The sequence below is a fragment of the Rhodamnia argentea genome, chromosome 5 (assembly GCF_020921035.1).
Source record: "Rhodamnia argentea isolate NSW1041297 chromosome 5, ASM2092103v1, whole genome shotgun sequence".
In the NCBI taxonomy this organism is placed as follows: Eukaryota; Viridiplantae; Streptophyta; class Magnoliopsida; order Myrtales; family Myrtaceae; genus Rhodamnia; species Rhodamnia argentea.
In genome coordinates this window covers 15,021,313-15,045,162 of record NC_063154.1, presented here as the reverse complement: position 1 = coordinate 15,045,162, position 23,850 = coordinate 15,021,313, and the positions used below count along the sequence as shown (strand labels likewise).

The window sequence follows — 23,850 nt, the reverse complement described above, 5'->3', positions numbered from 1 at the left end:
GCCTTTGAACATGTTAGGATGTTATGGCCATATTGCTTCATCGTGGACGGTGAAAGTTAAGGATTCATCCTGAGTTGGTTTTCTATGGCTCTGCAGAAGGGTCCTGCTGCTTTTGAATTAGCCAGCGAATTTCAATTGGAGCATCCCTCTTTTCAAGTTAGTGGTGTAGCCGACTTATATGAAGAGACGCGTGCTAAGATCCCGAGCTTAAAATATCACTGGCATATCTCCAATTCCATTAGTGATGCTAAGTTGAATTGGTTTGCGCAGGGAAGCCTGTGACATGTTATTTTCCTAAAAGTATTCAGCTTAATCCAAGATGCACCTTTGCCTTGTTTCAGGTAGCTTTCTTACGCCCAGAATTAAGCCTGCCCCGTTCCTGTCTCTTCCGAAAGCATATTTAACGTCTAATTTCAGTAAGAAAGCCTGCGGCAAGTAACTTGGTTAAGATCGATGGCTTTCATTAGCTAGTTAAAGGTTGTTCCTTGAAGCTACTCGAGTCAGCAATCTGTATTGTTTGTGCTTCTCTCATCAGTTTATGCTCATGTCATAAATTGGTGGTTCAACATGCGTATTCCAAGGGTGTTCCTCACGGATTTATCAAGAAGAGTATTGCGTGAAACAAGCGATCGAACAATAAATAGATAGAATAAGAAAATAAATCGAACACCTGATGTATCCGGGTTCGGTCGTAGAGACCTACGTCCACGGGGAGAGTAATGACGAATTCTACTACAGAATAAACAATACACGGAGATTACAAACCACACTCGAGTCGCTCAAACACTCTCAGTGTTTTCCAATCCCAATTAGCAATTACATCCAAGAACTCACGCAATGTTTAGTCCCACAATTCATCACGAAATAATCTCTCAATCTCACAAAAGAATTACACAAATCTTAAACTCACAAGATTTTAATCGGCTTCGATACTTGAATTCTTGATATAATTCCACGGACAAAATCAACGACGAAGTTAACCCACTGCAAAGCACTCGTCACCGGCGCTTCTTCAAGACCTCACGTTTTTTTCGTGTCTAACTTAAACCCACAAGTACATATTATAGAATATATGTACTCTGCCCAAAAGGAAAAACAAGACCGACTTCTGCAGGGATTAATCCGTATCTTCCTTTTCTTCTCATCTTTTATTGATCAAGTCAAACTCCAAAGAAAACAAAGTCCACTTGGACTTTCCAATTGAAAGCCAAGATCAAAACCGTATATCAAAGTGCGTCCAATAAAATTCCTTTGCCGAATCCAACTGCACTGTCCTTTTATGTTTATTTTCTGCGTGGACTCGAACTCTTGAAGGTAGTAACCATATTCTGTTTGAGTCGATTTCGATCGTCCGCAAAAATTCCAAATTCTACTTCAATCTTGCGGATAACTCTTATCCGCAAGTTACCTAAATTTCAGATTTTTTTTTTTTTTTGTCGGGCTCAAACTTGACACATATTCTAACAAAGCGATGTAGAACATCCGGCGCGTGATTTCTTGGAGAAGCGTGATCGGCAGGGCGATTCCGCAGCTAATTCACCGATCGGTCATGACGAGCTCGGATTTCGTTCAAATTTGGTTGGTTGAAGCAAAACGGCCTTCCGATCAATACTCACCGCTATGCTGTGATGTACGTTGTATTTTCACGTTTCAAAATTGTTTAGATAGGTTTTCAGGCAATTTTTCTATTTTAGGAAACCTTGCGATATAGATAATCGCAATATTTAATTTGAATTCCGTTTTGATTTGATTAGATTTGATTAGTATTATCTCGTTTTATGTTATCCTAGTTCTCAAAGGAGTCCTATCTATATGAAGGATGTCCATTCTATGTAATCGACACGAATTATTCTATCAATTTTAGTATATTCCTTTGGAAAGCTTTTTCTGAAATCACTTCCACTTTGTCACAAAGAGAATTATGACTCTCATGTATTCGGACAAATCATGGCTAGTGTTGTCTAGTAGCAATCCACATGCCCTAACGGTTTTCTTCACCGTCGATTGGTCCGCATTTGTGAGAGAAACACATCTGCATGCGAGAGACATTTGTGTTTTTGAGCTCTTTGATCGGGATGATATCGAGTTCATATTCTCCGTGATGGAAGAATCTGATAAAGACCCGATCACCATTGATTGAGTTGAACAATATATAGTTTTCAATATCGGTAGTAAATTTTTCTAGTAAATTTCATGTGGTTAGGGAATTTCATTATGCTTGGACAAGTGGCAGTGGCGTGAGTATTTGGAGTTAAATTCTAATTCCTCTAAAGATTAGTCATCCATGGTTCATTTGTTTGGTTATCAACCATAACAACAAATTAGGGACGCCTTATGGTGCTAGTGATGATCTAAAATGAATTGGGCTGACGAACATTTCAGAGGTCTTAAAATAAATTGGGCTTATCATGGAAACTTAACTGAGATAATGGTCCAACTTTAGCTTTAAGGTATTTTCATGCAACCTCTTTTGCTTTTATTGATGTTTCTTGCCTACTTAGATTTCGGAGGAAAAGTATGTCCTCTTTCGTCTTGATGCCTGATTTATCTTTATTTTATTGGGGACCAAAGGACGAAGAACCCTTTTTTTTCACATTATAATCCAGCTTGGTGCACATGGTCACCTAACAATAAGTGAATCAAATCTCGTGCAAGGCATGCACCCAAGACGAAAAGGTATTGGCATTCGTGCATTTTGCACTAGGCAGTAGCGTTCCCACCAAAAACTAATCTTTGGAATTGGGGAAACTAAGATGCAAAAGGGAATCTTTCATTTGATTATAATTATTATGAACCTCAAATCCGAGTTAGGGGGAAAAAAAAGGGCCTTGAAAGGCACAAAGAAACAAAGACCCAAGCTGGCTCGACAAACAACAAAAATTTTAAGCAAAGTAAATGACCTACCTAGTAAGAAGATCCGCATTCCACGGTCTGAAAAAATTGCAATGAGATACTACACAAAAAAAAAAAAAAAAATCACGTGAATAGCAAAGTCATTGGATACCACGCACTCGTTCACATGGATACCAAGATGTCCATTTCTTTCACGAAGACTATATTTTCATGTATTATTCTAAATGTTAGTTTAATATATTTTGCCTTTGTTCCCTCTTCAAGTTATTCTTAAATTTTTAAGTTCTTAAGTTTGTTATATCATGATTATTTGTCAACACTTCTTTTTACTACGCACAAACTATATAGGCATTCATGTCGAAATAGAGAAATATTGACGGTCTCATACTTTAACATTCTTGTGACAAAAATTGGAAGAAATTACTATAAAAGACAAAATGATAATCGTAAGTTAATGATGTCATTTTCTGAAGAAAGGATATACAATGCAAGTCTTAATATGTCAATAGGCAAAATGACACAAATAATCCCTGAACTTTGAACTAATATGCAATGTAGTCTCTAAACTTTTTATTTGACCAATATGGTCCTCGAACTTTAATCCAATATGCAATGTGGTTTTTGAACTTTTAATTTGACCAATATGGTCTCTAAACTTTTGAAACATTTTCAACGTAGACCTTGAACTTGAATAAATGGAACGACTACATTAAACATCTTCCTTTAACTCCAAGACTAAGTTGAACATATTCAAAAGTTCAAAGACCATCTTATTCAAATTAAAAGTTGAAGGACTACATTGCACATTGGGTTAAGGTTCGGGGACCATATTGATCAAATTAAAAGTTTAGAGACTACATTGTACATTGAGTCAAAATTCATGGACTATTTGTATCATTCAAGAGAATATTAACAAAAGTTGCTATCCAATATATAGAAACAAATACGGCCATTTTATCTTTTAGAGCTGTTTCGATTTGTATACGATTTTGAAACTTAAACTTCAATTTTTTTTTTCCTGTTCAATAACCTTAAATCTAATGTTACTTCTATCGTTTTATTATGATCTCCCTGCACAAGGAGGGCGTTTGGAACTAGTACCTACCAATGTTTGTCCTTTATGGATGAAGGAAAGGATCCGGAGACTCGGACAATGGGAATGGTGACTGTCAATTAAATGAACAATAAGACAATTACTGCATAACCTAGCGAATCATATTCTCATTACCATCTTCAACTTTAAATTCGACAGTATTGGGAGGCACCAAAAGGAATCTTCACCATTATAGTGGCAATGTATTTTTTTGCTCGTTTTATTAAACTCAAAATGGGTTGAATATGGAAATGATACAAATCCATAAAGACCCACATAGAGTTGAGTTTTGACGTCTTAAATTCATTTCGAATGGTTTTTAGAATTCTAGTGATATACATGTCACGTCAATGGGGCCTGGTCTTGCCCGTTTGGTCTCTTTATTGATTACATTTGTTGTATCGATGATGACAGACTGTATAACGTGCGTGGGTGGGTGTGGCCTGTCCTTTTCCATTTGTTCTCTTAATTACATTTTGTTTTATGAATAATGATAGACAATAAAAATTACTTATTAAACAAGCGATAATCCAAGTCGAATCATTTTATTACTTTAACAGCTGGTAGTCATTTTTTATTATATTCTCTGACCCGGTTGATGGGATTTCAATTGAAATATTATTATGGGAAGAAATCAAGCAAAGAATTCAGTTTAAGTCCGCAATTGTTGTCCTAATTGAGAAGACCGAGAGCGGTCATTTTTTAATTTCACGCTTGCCTAGTGACGACTTGGAGCGGTGTGCTGCCAAGTTTTCAGCTTCCCAAGGAATTAACTAAGGTGAGATGATCGAGCTGGATAATTCATACTCATCTCCTCTTTCTTTCTTGTGATTTATGGTCTTTGCTAAGGTTCTGAACCGTCGGATTGCTAGTATGAATGATCATGCTCAGCTGATAAATTTTAGTTTATCTCGGTTAATCGCAAATTTTGAATGTTATGAGCACCACGTGAGATCGAATAAAATACTAGTGTTTTGATATGCAACATTCAGTAGCGTGAGAAGTCCTAATTCACAACGCTCTTGCTGAATGTTAGCATTGTCTTATCGACAAGGTATTGCAATCAGTCATTGAAGGTTGTATATGCATTTCAACCTTTAATCGTCGCCCGGTTTTGATTTAGACAAGCGCCCACATACAAATATCGACGGAAGTACTAATAGTACGAAAGAAATTAAAGATGTTATTTATCGCAATCGTTTATCTATACTTATCAAAATTATGTATTTTTCTTAAGTACTCTGGAAATTCGAAGGGTCCACATGTGCTTTTGCCTTGGTACAAAGGCACAAACAGGAAAAATAGGTGCGACCCTTACAGTGAAGGCTTTGGGTTTAGAGAAAAGTCATGATTCTGTCCCACCATTGCTATGCACCGCAGGGGCAGATTGTGAAAAACACCAAGGGCCACGTTGTACTTTTGTATCACCAAGCGTACGTCCATCTTCACTTACCATTGCCCCGAACTTAATTTTTCTCTCGGAAAAAGGCCCAAATTTTAAGTGCGGTTTCAAATCCGTCTTGAATTTTGTTTTATCTAAAAAATCACAAATTTGAATTCCAACTTGACGTGATATTTTCACATCAATAAAAGAACTCGCATTAGCAAAATAATAAGACGATAGGTACGGACCGACATTGCATTTTCATGTGGATAATAATTCTACCACAATAAAGAAGTCCTTGAAAATGAAGCCGTTTTAGAATATGAAAATTAGAGACGACTAACGGCGATTTTTGGACAAAGCGTCAATGGAATATAACTGAGATTCGGGATCGATGCTAAAGTTTAGGGTATTTTCCGAGATAAAAAAAAGTTCGGAATAGATTTGAGATTGAATCTAAAGTTAGATATTTTTTTTTAGATAAAAAAAAGTTTGGAATAAATTTAAGACTTAATCTAAAATGAAGAGTTTTTTTAAGAGAATGAGGCTACTTTTTGTCACGCAAAAAAGGGCAGTTGTCAACGAAAATCGCGACATCCAAATTTCGAAGAAGTGACCTCATGCAGGGCTCGAAAGAGTGAATAAATATTGCTAATTTAAACCATAGTACAGGGCAGATGCATATGTGATATGGGGACATGTGGGGTCTAGACTAAAGTCACAGCACGCCAAAGTCACGACTATAGCACCCGCCCTTCATTGCAGTCTTTGAAGACAATACAATAAAAAACAAAGACTTATTTTCAACTAATGGTCAAGCTATAATCATGGAGCGACTGAGAGTGACAGCCTATCTTTCTTTAAATTTTATTTTGGCCCAGTGACGACGTGGAGTAGTCTGCTACCATTCAAAAATAGAAATTGATCGCTATGGATTGCTTTTCAACGGCAAACATCTAATTTTATGGTTAGACTAATTCATTATGGAAACCCCTCTTAAAATATATTTTAAAAAAAAAGTACTTAAGGATGTACTGACCAACCCCAAAGGGGTTTTTGGTTTTTCTGGATGCGATGAGAAAATTGAATTTTATGCACTACTAACTAGAATATCTTATCCACCTAATTACAAGAATTATTTCGACCAAAAAAAATTACAAGAATTATGTCTCTCATGACTTTATTGTTTTTACTTAGTCAAAATATTTTCAAACTGCGATGATGCATCTACACAATTGGGGGTAAATTGACAATTTCGATGGGCGTGTTTGTCATGTGAGACTAATAGATGCATAGAAATTTAGCCAGCAAACATTCAACTATATCCGAGTCCAATATCATGAATACCCATCATATACTACTATTACTTTGACATTATACTTATTGAGCATCTCTCTCGTGAAATTATTGAATATCCGTAGTATGGTAATTTTTACGTTGACATAATCATTTTCTTAAGAAGTGTTACGGAATGCAAACTAAACTTGCTCGTTATTGCAAAAACGTCATGCTTGCTTAACTCCGGGATTGGTGTGGTTAGTTGGGGCATTGTTGAAATTTTCAACTCGGAATTGAGGAATCGTCCGTTTGAATCCCACAAGTTGCGTGCAAAGCTGTTTCGAGTTAGAGCCACTTTCACATGCCAAGGCCTGAGCTTAACTGATTTTGCAGGATGTTTCACTGGCTTAACCTCCACACCCGTGGCCCTAGATTGTAGCCAAAACAATTGCCTACTTGCGGAGAATGCTAACTTCATATGGTAATTTTTTTTTCTAGTATGTGCACTTATTCTCCATATATTAGGTAGTTACTATGCAAAAGGTCCTTATCAACTTAATTACAAAGAGAACGCCCCTGATGACTTTATTTATTTTGTTAATAAACCTGTCAAAGTTCGGAATATGATACATGAAAAGGTAAGAGACTCGAGACATGTCGTCACCTAACGGTCAACATGAATTAGATATTAGTGCGTCGCCACTTAACAGTGGAGGAAAGGAAGGAGACATTGGTCCACGTTGGTGGCTTGATAGATGGGACCGACAGCGGACTTTCTTTTATTTTAAACCGTTGGATCTCCCGAACTGAAGCTCACCCATTGATTCGTCATCCTTTTCCGCACTCAAATCTCCTTCCCTTCTTCGCCTCTCAATCATTCTTGCTCTGTTTCGCTCGTTCTTCTCCTCGGCCAAACCATCCTTCTTCTTCTTCACTACCTGCTGCTCTTTCTCTTCATTCTATCTCTCTCTCTCGGTCTCCCCGTTTGATCGCTCTTTCTTTCTCGAAAAGGAAAAATCAAAGCAAAATGTCGATGGATTCTGCTGTTTCTATTGGGTGGGATGTCTTGAAGTGGGTAGTTGTTCCCGTCAAGCGCCAATTCGGATACGTGATCTCCTCCAAGAGCTACGCCCAGGATCTTCAGAAGGAGGTCGGGAAGCTGGCGTACGAGGCTGATATGGTCCACAATGACGTGGAAGTGGCCAGAAACAATAGCCGGGAGGTCTACAGTCATGTTGCGGAGTGGCAGGCAAAGGCTGAGAAGGCCTTGAAGGAGGCGCGAGACCTGTTGGGCGACTTCGAAAAGGCGAGCAAGACTTGTTGCTATGGGAGTCTTCACGAACCCTGTTGTCGCTATCAGTTCAGCAGGAAGGCCAAGCACATGATCGAGGGCATTCAGCGACTCGCTCAAGAATTTAGTGAATTCAAGTATATTTCCTTCAGTGGTACTGCTCCAGGGAATGCGGCTGCTTCGACTCCGGCCAAGAGAGAAGGCAAAGATGTCGTCCAGTCGACCATCTCGATGGCCTCAGCTTCTTTTGCCTCGAGGTCAATTAAGCTTAAGGACGACGGCATGGTCCAATCCAGAGAATTGATCATGCAGGAGATCATGGCTGCTCTTGCTGATAACAACAATAGCGTGGTCGGGATTTACGGAATGGGCGGGGTCGGCAAGTCCACCCTATTGGACGACGCCGAAAGGAGGATAAAGAAAGCGAAGTCGTTTGATTGGGTCGCTAAGGCCGACGTGTCGGAAAATCAAGACATCAAGAGGATTCAAGGAGAGATTGCGCACGCGTTGGACCTGGACATAAAGGATGTGGAGTACGTCAATTCGCGAGCGGAGCGTCTGCGCACGAGGTTGGAAAATGAGGTGAGGGAGAAGAAGAAGGTGCTCATAATACTGGACAACCTGTGGAAAGGGCTTGACTTGAAGTCAGTAGGCATTCCTTGCGGACACAACAACAAAGTCATAGGATGCAAGTTGCTGTTGACGTCAAGATTTCAAGATGTTTTGCGAAGGGAAATGGGCTGCGACAGGGACTTCCTCCTCGATGCGCTGAAGGAGGAAGAGGCAAAAAGATTGTTTGAGAGGACGGTGGGCGACAAAGTTCATCACGATCCGTTCAAATCCCTGGTGGATGAAGCACTCAACAAATGTGCAGGTTTGCCTTTCCTAATTATTGCAATGGCGAATGTTTTTAGAGATGCCGATTTTCGCGAATGGAAGGATGTTTTGAGACAAATTGAGATGTCTACCAACAAAGGAATCGATGAAAAAATAAACGAGATGCTGCAGTTGAGCTATAATCGTTTCAAAGGGGAATATGGCAAGGAGGTGAAGTCATTGTTACGGCTATGTGTCGTTTACGGTGTCTCTAAGCCCTCTCTTGAAAACTTGGTGAGGTATGGCGTGGGTTCGAGGTTATTTCGAGAAGATAGCAGCATGGAAGAAGTGAGAGACAGGTTGAGCTCACTGATCCGAACCCTGAAAGCCTCATCCTTTTTGTTAGAAGACAATGAAGATGTTGATGGTTTCAAGATACACGACTTGGTTCGTGGATTCATTGCCTCGGTAGCTTCAAGAGATGACCCTCTTCTGGTGTTGAAAAATCATGATAAGTCGGTGATAGAATTGCCGAAGGACAAGCTCAAAAGTTGCACATCGGTATGCTTTCCCTACGTTGACATGGAGGAGCTTCCTGAAGACTTAGATTGCCCTGAAATGCGGATCTTTTTGTTGTTCACAAACAATGAATCTCTTAAGGTCCCAAGCTCATGTTTCAACTCTATGAGAAAACTCATGGTCTTACATCTTTCTCAAGTGCGGCTCACTCGCTCACCTTCGCCATTCCAGTTCTTGGAGAACTTACACACTCTGTGCCTAAATGATTGTTCGTTAGAGGATGTAGCCATGATCAGCGAACTAAAACGGCTATGTGTTCTCAGCTTTGCAAACTCCAAAATTCAACGATTGCCAAAAGAAATTGGACAATTGGTGGAGCTGCGGTTGTTAGACTTAAACCATTGCTCAAAACTTGAGATAATTGAACCGGGTGTGCTTGGGAGCTTGATGAAATTGGAGGAGTTGTATATGGAGAATAGTTTTGATCGTTGGAATGACGTGGAGCAAACTCCACCCACTAATGCCGGTCTTATTGAGTTGAATAACTTGAAGAATTTCTGCACTTTGTATGTGTCCATTCTCGATCCGAGTGTGCTCCCGCAGGATCTAAACGTCGAGAAACTAACCAAGTACCAAATCCGGATAGGTAATGTGCCACGCTGGCGAAGTCGCAATGTGTCCAAGACATTGGAGCCGTCGAGCACGTTGGAGCTTCGATTGGATCCAATGAGCGATATTCTTCGGAAAGGATGCATACGAGACTTTATTAGGCAAACCTGACGGTCTCATTTTAGACGGATTAAATGGAATTGAGCAAAGTATTTGCGCGTTATCGCAGAAAGGCTTTCCGAAATTAAAGCACCTACAGGTCAAGAATAGTCCCTCCGTCCATCATGTCCTCCAATTACCATCACATACAGAGTTTAAGATGTTGGAGTCATTACTTTTCGATAACCTCATCAACTTGGAAAAGATATGCAACAACCACATCTCCTCCAATTCCTTCAGTGCATTAAAGGTAGTACGAGTTGAAAACTGTGACAAGATGGAAGTTTTGTTTCCTCTTTCATTATTGAGAGAACTTCCACACCTTGAAGAGATCCAAGTGGTCAGCTGTCACTTAATGCGGGAGATTGTAGAAGTGGATGATTGCGGCAAACTTGAGTTGCGGAATTTGCATGTCTTGAACTTGCATGATCTGCCGAATATGAAGAACTTTTGCACCGTCGGGATGGCTCCTTCAAGTTGTGCATCAAACGACCATGTTGGCACTCAAGTTGCATTCTTCAACGGGCAACAAGTAACTTTCTATCAAAACAATATGTTATTTGATGATCTTTTGTTCATTTGCTAATTGGATGTGACATAGATTATTGTCATTATTCTTTCTTCTTCTTCTTTTTCGGTTCATTTTCTGCCTAATTACATTATCCTAATCATGCCTTCTCTGTAATTGCGTAAAGCAATCTTCTGTTACTCTTCATTGCGTAGAACTCCAGCAAATAAAATGAAATCCATGTAAATTTAGATTCTGATAGGACTGGAGTTATTTGCAGCTTGCATGCGGCAAGAAAAAATATGATATCTAGATGGTTTAGGTAAAAATCAATACGAAGAATGGGCAAGGGGATTGGGTTTTCAAATAGTAGCAACGATGCGAATCTAATTGATGCACGTCTTTTCCCTGTCGTGTGTTTCAATAAGCACTTAGTCATTGCGTAAGCCCTACAAGTATGAACGCACACAATTACACGCATGTTCATACTTGCAAAGCATATAAAAGATATAGATATATGTAAGCACTTTGGGCATAACAAACATAAATCTTCAACTTCTAATTGAAAAAAAAAAGGACATACATCTTCAACTTGTGTCAATATCTCGTAGTCGAAGGCATCACCGAGTGACTTTTAGGAAAAAGTTCACGAGATCCCCCATGAAGATTTAAATCGGTAAACACTTACATCGAAAATGTGGTTATATAAATTAGGGCGTATTGAAATTAAATAGCTGACTAGGAAGGCCATATGTACAATGAAATTAAAAAAAAAATTAGCCTTTTCTTTGATCGTTTCATATGCTTGGGGTATATTTCAAAGCCATTTTCACGAAGTCAACCATCTTATTATTATTTTTTGTCTCAATCTCTTTCAAGATCATTGCCTTTTTTTCCGCATTTTTCTTTATTTATATTGGAAATTTTCAACTCATTGTAAAAAATCACATGTGACAAATTGGTTATTGTAGTTAATTACATATTATTGTAGTTAATTGTTTAACAATTTTTTAGTGTAGTAGGTAAGCTGTTAAATTGGTTATTGTTAGTGATAGAAGTAAGTAAACTAAGGATAAACAGTGACAATTGTCATTGAAGTTGATGGTGGAGTTCAAGGCTCGTGCAATATATTAGTTTCGCAAGTTATTAAACATGAGCTTACATGGAGAGAAATTTAAGTTGCCATTATAAATTTATCAAGTATGAAAGAAATTAGCCCCGTCGTAGGTTTACTCTTATTATATAAATTACAATATTTCACGCATAAATTGATTGGGTCCGGCAAAGCCCAAGCGGGCTTAGGTGGATGGCGAAGGCGTCAAAAGGAAGTTACTTGTAGTAACTAAACTTTTATGAGAGTAATTTCCCTTATGAAGTACTAAATTACTTTTCAAGATTGCTAAGTTTCCTTAGGTAGGTAGTAAATTAGACATACGTTTCTGTAATTAAGGAATTATAGCATAATAATTTACTTCTCGTGATTGAAACTTGCCTTGTTTATCACTCCATGAGATGTTGTCCTTTGCGTGTAAGTTGCCTATGTCTTTCATAATCACAGTGATTCTACAGTTTCTATATAATTTTTTCATGGTAGTAATGTGCATTGTGAGATAGTGCAGTGCTTTTTGGCAATCATCCGACAAAATGAGCAATGTAACATCAAAGTAGTAACATAACCTAATAGGGAGTGGTTTACCTTATAGGAAGGAATTTATCTTGAATGTACTTCCTTTTGCTCTAAGGATCACTAATCTTCGTAGTCATTAGCAAACTGAATGAATGCTATTTCTTGATGACTGTAGTTTCCCTTATTGTTAATACATTGCAAACAATATCCAATTGTAATACCATCCACGAATTTATTGTAAAAACGAAGTTCATTAGTTGTTTTTGGGGTCGTAAAATACCTTTTCTGATTTTTAAATTAGCCTTTGTTTATCATAGCTTTTTGTAAATGTAAAAATCATCCTAAAGTCTGTAAATTTTCTTCCGCAACCATTTGTAATAACCTGCTATAGCACGTATGCTGATGGGTCTATCCGTCAGGTTTCAATCCCATCCTTGGAGTCCTTGACAATGGTTGGACTTCCCAATCTGGAAGATATATGGACCGATGAATCTCCGTTGGGGCTGAGCAGTCTCCAATCTCTTGAGGTCACTTCATGCAAATCTCTCTCAAAGGTCATCAACTCCAGGTCACTAGTAAAACTACAAAAGCTACACACTTTAAAGGTAGAACATTGCGTTGCGGTACAAGAAATTTTTGACCTCGATGGACTAGGCGCCGATGCAAACATTGAGACTCTTTCTGAGCTAAACACCATCTATATAAAGAGATTACCAAGCTTGAGGTGCATATGGAACAAGAATCCTTGTGGAATTGTGAGGTTCCATAATTTAAAGCAATTGAAGGTGTCTGACTGTAACAACCTCGGGTTTCTGTTTTTCCCATCCATGGTTCAATCTCTCCCACAATTGAGAGAACTAGAGGTACAAGATTGCAAGAAGATGGAGGCGATCATTATAGAGGATGAAGGGTCGAGAATAGAAACATCAGAAACTCTAGTATTCTCGATGTTAAACAATTTATGGGTTACAGGTTTGGAAAGTTTGACATGCTTCTCTCATGGAAAGTGTAAGATTGATTTTTTTTTTCTGGTTTAATCATTAAAAATCTTCGTAGATTAATTCATCCCTGCAATGCAAAAGATGGCATTCCTTTCATCTAATTAAAAATTGATGACAGGTTCACGTGAAGCTTGGAGTGAGGATCGTCTCAAATCACGCTACACTACTCTCTTCAGTCAAGAGGTACGTAAGAAACGCTACGTCAAAATCTTAAATATAACAAAAATCCAATGATTGCATCAATTTTATGTGCATAGCACTTCACGAGTTTACATGCTGTGCATTTCAAGTTGCCACATAGCGTTACAAATAATTGGGAAGTTTAAATTCACATCAATAAGAGTTGGATCAATCACATCAAAGTATTAAGACATTGTAAAAGATGATATATTCATATAGATAATTGTTATGCCGGCCAGCTAAATAAGTAAAACTAACAAATAGTTATATTGGAGACGAAGCATGATCGCCAAAGCCCACTTTGGTTAAAATTGATTGCGTTCCACATAATCACAGCACCATAAAAGCTGGATAAGCCAAAGTAGAGTTACTCTTCAAATTGTGATTTTGAATTGAAATGAAGAATATATAGTAGAGTCACTATACATACAAAAGTTGGATAATTAATCTTCAATGAGCTCAATTGTCAACTCTCAAATTATGTGGTTAAATTCACTCCTGGTAACTATGTAGTAAAAGATTTTGTGATATAGCAATGTTCATTGGAGAACACTTTATTTTTGTTAATTTTGCTATAAAATTTATGTATATGAAGTTCGTATCAAATCGTGTCATTTATGGATTTCTCGGATAATCATTTGCAAACAAGTTAATTCATATTGTAAATTGCCAGCCTTTCAATTCTGATGTTTTTAGCTACATCCTCACGCAAAAGAAATGTCATTTTGGTTGAGACTTTCTTTCCGTAAAGGGATGTGGGACATTCACAGAGTGCTTACTTCAAGCTCTACTTACTTCATGCTTTGTTTACTTCTCTTCTTTCCCTCACTGCACTCGATCAACGGTATACCTTATACAATCTAGTAACCCTTTAGTCCAGGTCGGTATTGTTGTCCAATCCATGCTTTGTGTTGTAAGCTTTTTCCAACTCGATTTCTTTGGCTAGCATTCCTCTTCTTCTTTCTTTCCTTTTCATGGGCAGTAACGAGTGACAAAACAGAACATGCTACTCTCTTGATATCCAAGGTTTCCCACGTGCAATAGATCTCCTACCATTGTTATTGCAAGCATCTCATACATGCTATCTATGAACCATGAGTGGTCATTTACAAGAAATCAATATTCTATATTTTCAAAAAACATAGGGAAATATAGCTTAAAAATACAATAATATCCCAAATTATACGTGTATTTTTCACACGTATTTTTATACCTTTAATGCTTCAAACATTTACAAAAATGTACCACAACATAGAGCATTTCAATATGAACACGTCGGTACCAAGAACGCGCCGATCGAACCTCATACGCATATTTAATTTAAGGCAAAACAGGAAATTTACGTGCTAAAAAAAAAATATCTCGAAATTGTTAACCAGTTGCAAAACAGGAATATTCTCGCGTGAGGGAGGGCAAAACCAAAAAATATGCAATGTGGGGAAAAAAATAAAAAAATTCGCTACAGCCGCTCACACGCGCCCACACTGCTGACCTTGCACATAATCTTTGGCGCATGGCTTGCACGCGCCTACAATTTTTATCTAACAATTGGATCATCCAACACGGTAACAAAGCAATGAATCTTAAAAGGAATATTCAATCAATTAAGTATATTGAGTTCTTTCAAGTTTAAAATGATATAGACCAAGATTGTCAGGACTACCGCTTCTTCCATATATATTCATGAACTTTTCAAATTAACATAATCACTAATTTCGTGAGCGATACCGCAGGTTGCGTTTCCTAGCTTGGAGACATTACGCATCACGTGGATGGATAGCATTGAGATAATATGGGACAATCAAGTTGCTGCGGAGTCTTTCTGCAAACTAAAGTCGCTCAGGGTTTATGGATGCAACAAGCTTGTGAACATTGTTCCTTCTTACATTCTTGGAAGGCTCAAGAGCTTGGAAAGTTTGGAGGTAAAATCATGTGATTCGCTTGAAGTTGTTTTCAAACTGCAGCCGTTGAGTCCTCTAGATGGATATCCCATTGCTCGTTTCCCGTTAAAAAAGTTGGAGTTAGAGGGATTATCAAAGCTAAAGCGTGTATGGGATAAGGAACTTCACAGTCAAGTCAAATTCCAGTGTCTCCATTCTGTTACCGTTTCCAGATGCGACAGCCTCACCTCTCTGTTTCCAACCTCAGTAGCTAGGGATCTAATGCAACTTGAGGAGTTGAAGATCAATGGATGTGGTGGCATTGTGGAACTCATCGAGAAGGAAGGACTAGTTCCCAGGGATGTGTTCCCAAAGTTAACCTCCCTCGAGCTTAACCATCTACCAGAGTTGAAATGCATCTACACAGGAACACATGCTTTACGTTGGCCGGCATTGAAGATCTTGAAGGTGGATGGCTGTAGCAAAGTGGAGATACTTGCTTCGCAACTTGAGAATGAGATGCCACCTCATAAACAACCTCTCTTCTTGATAGAAAAGGTACGACCCAAGATTTTTTAATTAATTAATTTCTTGCTGCTTCGCCGGTAAATTGCGATTGTGATTACAATTGAGTGCAAACGCGAATGTAGGGATTTACTTGAGTGCAAACGTGGGTACAAGAAGTCAAATGTAAAAGATCCGTGATAATGTCTATTGCATGGGGTGCATTTCCTTCAGTCGAATTGCATGAGACTCAACATCTTAAAATGCAGGACTTATACCACAATACACGAACACTCTTTTAACTAAGCTGGTTTTAGATTCTGATTTGACTAATTTCTCAGGGCGCATTCTCAAATCTGCAAGAGTTAAAATTGGATTTATATGGAGGGATGGAGATATGGCATGGGCATTCTCATGATGGAGAATCCTTTTGCAAGGTTAGAGTTCTCGAGCTTTGTCATTTCTCAAAGGAATCTGCAATGTCCACATGTCATCTTGTTCGGAGTTTAACCAACTTGCAAGAGCTGGTTGTACGCAATTCTGATATAGAAGAGCTGAGCGACATTGTGGAAGCCAAAGAAGGCCCAAGGCACGAGTTAAAAGTAATACCACCATTTTCCAGATTTTTTCAACATCTCAAGACTCTAGATGTGTCATTTTGTGATGGGTTATCAAAGATGTTCACACCAACAATAGCTGGAAATTTGGTGGGACTCACGAAATTGAGGATAAGTAAATGCAAAATGTTGACAGAAGTCATTTGTGACGATGGAGGTGAGGAGGGGCTTGTGGTGGTTTTCAATCAATTGAAGTATATGGAGCTTGATGGGTTGACGGGGCTGAGATGTTTCAGCTCAAGTAAATGCACTTTGATGTTCCCACTCTTGGAAGATGTCATTGTGAGTGGATGTCCTAGCATGAAGTTCTTCTCCGAGGGACCAATAAATACGCCAAAGTTGGAGAGAGTACAAGCATCAACAGAAGCGTGGTTTTGGAAGGAAAACCTCAACATCACCATCCAAAATATGTTTAAAGAAATGGTATGCATCGGTTAGCAAATTATGTGCAATTATATGGACTTGTTGCGTTTTGCTAGCTAGAAGTTTACATTTAATGATGCTTTTTCTAACAGGCTACTTTTGCTGGAGTAAAGTCGATGCGGCTGTCTGAGTTCCCCGAGCTAATTGGAAAATGGCACGGCGAACTTATTCCCATCAAGCCCTCTTGGCAATTAGAATCACTGGTGGTGGATAAATGTCCATCATTTACTAACGCTATTCCATCCAGATTGATACCTGTTTTAAATGAAGTGCAAGGATTGCAAGTGCGCGATTGCGAGTCGCTAGAAGAAGTATTCAATCTTGATGGGCTGGAGGGTGTGCGAAGCACACGGGTGCTACCTATCTTACAAGATCTAGACTTGGTCAATCTACCAAAGTTGCAGCGACTATGGAACAACCATCTTCAAGGGATGCTGCGCTTCGATATGATATTTGGTCTCACCCTTTATAAATGCAGCAACTTGAGACATGCTTTCACTCCATCAATGGCTCGGTGTGTTGCCAATCTATGGCGGATGGAAATAAAGGAGTGTGGTCAAATGGAAGGAGTGATCGCTGAGGAAGAAGGGCAGGGAAGCGCAGTGGAGAAGATTAAGTTCCCGAATCTTTATTGGATGAAGCTGGAATGTTTGCCCAATATGAGTAGTTTTCTCTCGGGGAAGAATCATCGGCTGGAATGCCCCAAATTAGCAGAGCTGAGCATCGCCTACTGTCCCAAGATGAGAAGTTTAACTAGGCAACCTTTGATGGAGATAGACCACCGCACTCCTTCACTTTTTACTTCGCAGGTCAGTCTTCACTTTCTTTATCCAATGCTTTTGATGTTTAGATTAAACATCTTGTCAAATGGAAGCACCAATGGAAGTTGCAATGCGACATCCGCTTTTTTTCTTTCATTTGTTTTTGCCTCCGAAATCCTCAACACGCCACACAATGTCATCAGTCAAGGATAAGAAATTGGTTACCCATTACAAATTGATTAAGCTTAAATTGTAGATAGGTATCACCACCAACTAAAACTTCATAATTTTAAACCCATTCACAAATTGGATAAACTGAAATCTTCCCTATCACCGAAATCAAAGATAAAGAAGCATGAAACTAGTCACCTGATTTTTTGGTAGGGACAAGTGGTAATAGCGTAATTCACGACCAAATGAAAATTCCATATGGGCTCTTAAGTGAACAATTCATAGCAGCTCATACAATCGTTTCATTTTTTTTGGTATTAGAATCTATTTTTGCATAACATGTTTTATTTGTTCACGAAGACTATTTGCATTTTCCCGGGGATCCTTGTTAGTGTAAGAAACATGCCTTAAAATTTCTTTTCACGCGAAATTTCTACGAAAATTGCAAAAGTATTCATGTGGTATTTGGGGTCGTCATTTCGTTCTTTGGATCGTAATTCGGTGAAATGTTCTCCTATCTTTTTTGTGCATGAGTTTTAACGGGTGGTACAGGCTTCAAGGTAGCTTATTTTGTTGCACCGCACACGGCCTTAGTCATTAGTTCATTAAAGTGAAAGCATCAAGCAACCTCTCCTTGATTGTGTCACTAACAAGTTCTAGAATGTTGTGATTTGTGGGAGGACAGTAAGTTCATAATTCAATGTCATCAAATTTATGGTGTCATTTTTTCAAATATGGCAGGTACAATTTCCTAAGCTTCAGTCGATATTTCTCTCTCACATGGAAAATTTGAGCAAAATATGGATAGACAGTCCTCAAGATACTCTCACTTTTGAACATTTACGGAAAGTGAAAGTTGATAATTGTAAGAGCCTTGAAAATCTGTTTCCGCATTGGGTGGCTACAAGTCTAAACCAATTGGAGAAACTTCGAGTGGAGTTTTGTGCAATCAAGGAAATAGTCGCAAGTGGGGATAACACTCCACACTCCACTACTGCTCAAGCACTTTTCCCGCAATTAACCTCTCTGGTGTTCCATGCTATGCCACAACTCAAGCGTTTCTGCCCTAACTTGTCTACTTTGAACTGGCCATTCTTGAAGAAATTGCGAGTGACACATTGTGACAAACTCGAACATGTTTCCTTTGGTGGCAACCATGAACAAGTGGCCTCGAAAAAATGATCATCGGGACATTTCAGACCAAGAAACACGCTCTTCATTTGAGAAGGTATGACTTCAACTATTCTCCCTCGGTTCTACTTTGTTCTTTAAAGCACTTACTAATCTTATGTTCGCTGCATATTAATCATATCATGATACTAACATGATATCCCTTGCCTATTAGTTTGTAACATAAGATATTCCTTAACTAATCTAATTAAATATAATGTACTTGGGAAGGTCAATGAGAACTTGACACATGGTCCTCTCCATTGTTCTCACGTTTCTCACCATTGAACTTTTCTTCTCTTTTTTATTTTGTACAATCTTTAAAAAACATACTCTAATTTCATTTCAAAAATTAAAGCATTGGAACCCTAATTCACCGCATTCTTCTTTGTTCTTTAATTCACCCCGTTATGTTCCACGTCCACTGCATACTAACGAAAACTCGAAACCCCCTTACTTATAGTTTTTAGACAACGTAACGAACCTCATATGTTTTAGTAACACTATGAGTGCATCCCGTGACAGGTTTGCCTTTTACGGCACATGATTTACTGCTGAATCTTGTTGAATTTACTTCTCTCATTGTATCGGCAAATTCGCAGGGCATTTTCACCTTAGAGAGACTTTCATTGGTCGATAAGGATATTCGGATGATACAGAATGGAAAATTTTCTGAGGACATCTTTGGCAAGCCAAAAGCACTAACATTGGCATGTTTTCATGATGAAAATGCCGTCTTTCCTCCCATATCCCTCTTACAGAGATTTCGGAACCTACAAAGCCTTGAGTTCTTCCGTAGTGCTTTTGAAGAATTATTCCCTGATGAAGGGCTTGTTGACGAGGGAAATTGTTTGGTGCTTGAACATTTAAAAGAACTCAAGTTGAGCAAGCTACACAACATAAAGCATGTATGGAGCAAAGACTGTTTAGTGTCCAAAATTCTTCGGAGTATTGACAAACTTGAGGTTCGGGAATGTCCTAGTTTGACAACATTATTTCCAGCCGAGATATCCTTTCAGAATTTGACGGAGCTAGTGGTGATGAATTCCTCTGGATTGGTACACTTAGGGACAGCTTCAACGATCGCAAGTTTGGTGCATCTCACTCAGATGACTATAATAGAATGTGAAAGAATGAAAGAAGTAGTGGCAAAAGATGAAAATGGAGAAGGAAAAGTGATTTCGTTTGGGAAACTCATAATTTTGAGACTCCAAAATCTGCCAAGCCTAGAATGCTTCTCCTCCACCACAAGTTGCGTCTTGAGGTTTCCATCCTTGGGGTGGATTGAAGTGGAAGAGTGCCCCAAAATGAACATCTTTTCTAAGGGTAAGCTAAGCACACCAGAACTACTTCATGCGTCACTGTTCAGGTACCCGTGGGAATGGAAGGGGGGTGATCTCAATGCAACGATACAAATGTTATCGGCATAAACAACCAAACGCGCACGGAATAAGTAAGGCCCAATTAATGCAGCCATTCTCATCCTTTGGTTTTTCTCTTTGCTTCTGCATCATAAGATTATGAAATTCTTCATGTTCATGTTCATGTTCTTAAAGTACATGCTCTCTCTCTCTCTCTCTCCCTTCAAATTCAACCGACGCACGCCTCTCCAGCTCGCCCATGGAGACGACGCAGAACGGACAATCTCCAGACGGCTCTGTTTGCGGATACGAGTCGCTCCATCGCCTCCTCCGCTACGATCTCAACCCCCAAGTCTTTCAGGTTTTCCCTTCTCCATTGCATCTCTCTTCTCAGTGTCGCTCGATCGATACTGGCTCGCGAAGCAGTATCCAGTCGATTTGAATCCTTGTCGATGTTGATCCGATTGACTTGGCGTGTATTTCTCGAGTGTTATTCTTCAATTGGATTTTGACCTGAGCTTATTAAGGAAATGAAGTTGATTTCGTGAAATCCACAGGATTAGAAACGACATAGTTTCGTTTTGGGGAAGATGTTCTGGCACTGGTGCTTTTCTGCAAGCTTGATGGTGCTAGCATCTACAGATTTCGAATTGTTGCTAATCAGAAAAGGAAAGGCTTCATGGAGAAGGATTGCTGTAGTAAAATCTTGGGATGAAATACGCAAATGATGTAGTCAGATTGTACGATTCTGTTCTGCTCGATTTGTCTCGTCTCTCCGCTCGCATTTTCCAATTAAACTTAGGCTTTGCTGTTTACATGAATATTGATGTCATTAGTCAATCTAGGAGAATGTTTGTATCTGCTCTGCATCTTGCGGGTCTGCATATGTAGACATACCATTTACCACCCGAGTTAAATAAGAGCTGGACTTCCGTCAGAACGGTGGATCTTAGGAATTCTAGTGCTATTATTCCGTTAGGTTTCATGATTGGAATGGTTGTGGCCTCCCGAATTGTACGACTGAACACAAAAAGAATTACAAGAAGTAAGGATTGACAGCTTAAAAGTCTTAGTGTAGAAAGTTGGAGCTGATCGAGTAATTTCTATTCCGAATGAATTTTGAATTGACACGGATCAACCACCCATGAAAATATTTGTTGAGACAACTGAAATGACTGAGCAATCGGTGCCTTCTTCCTAAAATGTCAAAAACTCAAAGCATGTCATTCCGTTGTGATACAATATTACTTTGTTGTTAAATCTTTATGATATTGATTTCAGGAAGTCAGTCGTTTACATATTGGATTGAATTGTGTAAGGACTCTTCAAGTTGATCCTTTGGCGGATTCTGCAAAAGCTCTCTCATCTGAATGTAACTTTGACATACAGGTGATCCTACTGTTTCTGTTTTTGTGGTGCTTACTGGATGTGGAGATTTAAAGGTTGTTGCTAAGAGTCCTGGTCACACTAGTCTGCACTGTTTCATGTGTTTCAATACCATTTGGTTGGAGTTTGATAAAGACTCACTGTAAATCAAATAGGTTCCTCGTGTAAAGTAGTTTTCTTGATAGTATGAAACTTGTCTTCTCAGCACATTCCTGCTTGGAGCTTATGGCGAATCTGAGTGTGTGCATAAGAAATACTTGCTTGTCATCGGTGAGATGACTGAACATCCTGAAAGGACTGAACAAGCTTTTTGGCGTACTTCTCTCTAGGGCAATCAGTTTCAATGCCTCGTGTTCGTTTTGGCAACCATGGCAGACAAAGTTGCTTAACTCCACCCAACAAACACTCAATTTATGATTGCCTTAATCTAATGTCACCTCAATAGCCTCTGAAGCAAGTTCCTCCAGCATTGCTCAGGCCTGCAAATGAAAGTTCGGGCCAACAATTGTTTGGAAGTTCTCTGAGGGACATGAGCAAAGATCTTCCGATGTGTGCTCCTTGTTCTCTCTGCAAAGGGGCATAGGGAGCTTCTATTTATAACTCGGTAATCTTTCATGCCTGTGATAGATAGAAGAGTCTGGACCGACTATTATTATGTCACTGAGATTCATACATATAGTCCTAACTGGGGAAATATTTGTTTAAAAGCAATGAATTGCAAAGATCTGGTCCAGATGTCCTTTGGCAATATTGAGAACTTATCACTAGGGAGGTCTTGAAGAGCATAGTCCTGGAAATGAGCTATTCTGAAATCTGTTTAAGCATAGATTCTTGGTTCTGAGTTTTTCTATGAGATGGAAGGTGTGAGAAAGTTTGACTAGCATAGTCTTGTGCCATGTTGGGATTCTGTGGAGTTAGCGAGCCAACGGATAGAGTAACGTCCAAAGTTTGATGTCGTCGAACCATTCTAGTTGATTAAACTTGCTATCGTTGAAGCTAAGAAGTACTCTTACATATTCTTTGTGGCAGTCGCTATTTGGTAGTTGTTTCCTCTTATTGAAAAACATTACTGCAGTTCTTGGTAGGATCCTTTGATTTTTATTCATTTTGACCAGTTTTGTGGAATTGATCAATTTATTCTGATTTTCTTTCAGGCATTTCGCTTTACGGCAGACAAGGAGTAATTAAGAGAACCACGAGTTGTCAGAGTTGGGCTTGTTCAAAACTCTATAGTTCTTCCCACAACTGCTTCCTTTCTGGATCACAAGAGAATGAAAGATGCTGCTGGTGCTTCAGGAGTGAACATCCTATGCTTGCATGTTAGTCACGTCATGAAGCCTGAACTGTACATTTTTCGGTTTCTCCTTTTGCACTTGAAAGACTGAAATTCAACTACTGAACTAATCTGCAATCTAGGAAGCGTGGATGATGCCATTTGCCTTTTGCACAGGAGAGAAGAGGCGACATGAGAACATGTTCATTGTCAATCCTATCCTTGAGAGGGATCGCTGCCGATGCCAACAGTTCATTGATCTGGTAGGAACAGAATCATTTTCCAGTCTGTTCACATCAGGTGACGGGAAGCCATGGCAAGCTGATTTCGGGCACTTTTATGGATCCAGTCACTTTTCAGCTCCAGATCCTCCGTGCACACGCCCCTGCAGAGATGGATCGGTGGTCTAAGACATGGATTTGAACCTCTGTAGGCAGCTGAAAGACAAGTGGGGGCTCGGGATGATTGCTCAATACGAGCTCTATGCGGATATGCTCGCTCGGTATCTGATCCCTTGCTGCATAAGAAGTCCTCTTAAGTTCTCGATTTACAACACTGTACATTCAGGGTTGACATTATCTGATCGTCGTTCATGTTCAATCAACGTGTTTCCATGAAATCCAAGGACACGATAGTTCAATCAGAATTTATAGCTCAATCATCATGCCTACTCAAATCTTGCGTGAGAAACCAATGAATAGCATAGTTACGTTCTTATTAAAACAAGAGAGCGAGGGTTGGGACGCTATGAGGAAAATGAGCTTATGAAAAGTCTATATTGAAGGTTAAGATGAAAGCAAAATGGAAATGCCTCCCAAGGTGCCCGAAATGCTGGCTAATGCATGGAAATTGCTAAAAAAAAAATCCTCGTACTTTTACAAGTTCTTTAATCAAATTCGTTCAACACCAAATTCAACCAGTGGGGCAATAGGTCGAAATGATTTTGTGACGTGTATAAAATTTGTCCAATGAGAATGTCCACTTGG

General features: G+C 39.1%; 2 protein-coding genes and 1 pseudogene across 2 annotated transcripts in view; all 3 read left to right on the top strand.

The window, feature by feature from the left end:
* Positions 1 to 23,850, top strand: part of LOC115733737 (probable disease resistance protein At4g27220) — a 191,802-nt gene that overhangs the window by 37,598 nt on the left and 130,354 nt on the right. The window lies entirely within an intron of this gene.
* Positions 4,765 to 18,856, top strand: LOC115731513. Its single transcript, XM_048279637.1, is given in 9 exon segments — positions 4,765 to 4,773; positions 5,752 to 5,761; positions 7,620 to 9,990; positions 9,992 to 10,534; positions 15,052 to 15,183; positions 15,358 to 15,756; positions 16,044 to 16,742; positions 16,835 to 17,551; positions 18,416 to 18,856. Coding segments are annotated over 7 exon segments (5,286 nt in total). The 5' UTR covers positions 4,765 to 4,773; positions 5,752 to 5,761; positions 7,620 to 7,635.
* LOC115730799 lies at positions 20,465 to 23,274 on the top strand (annotated as a pseudogene).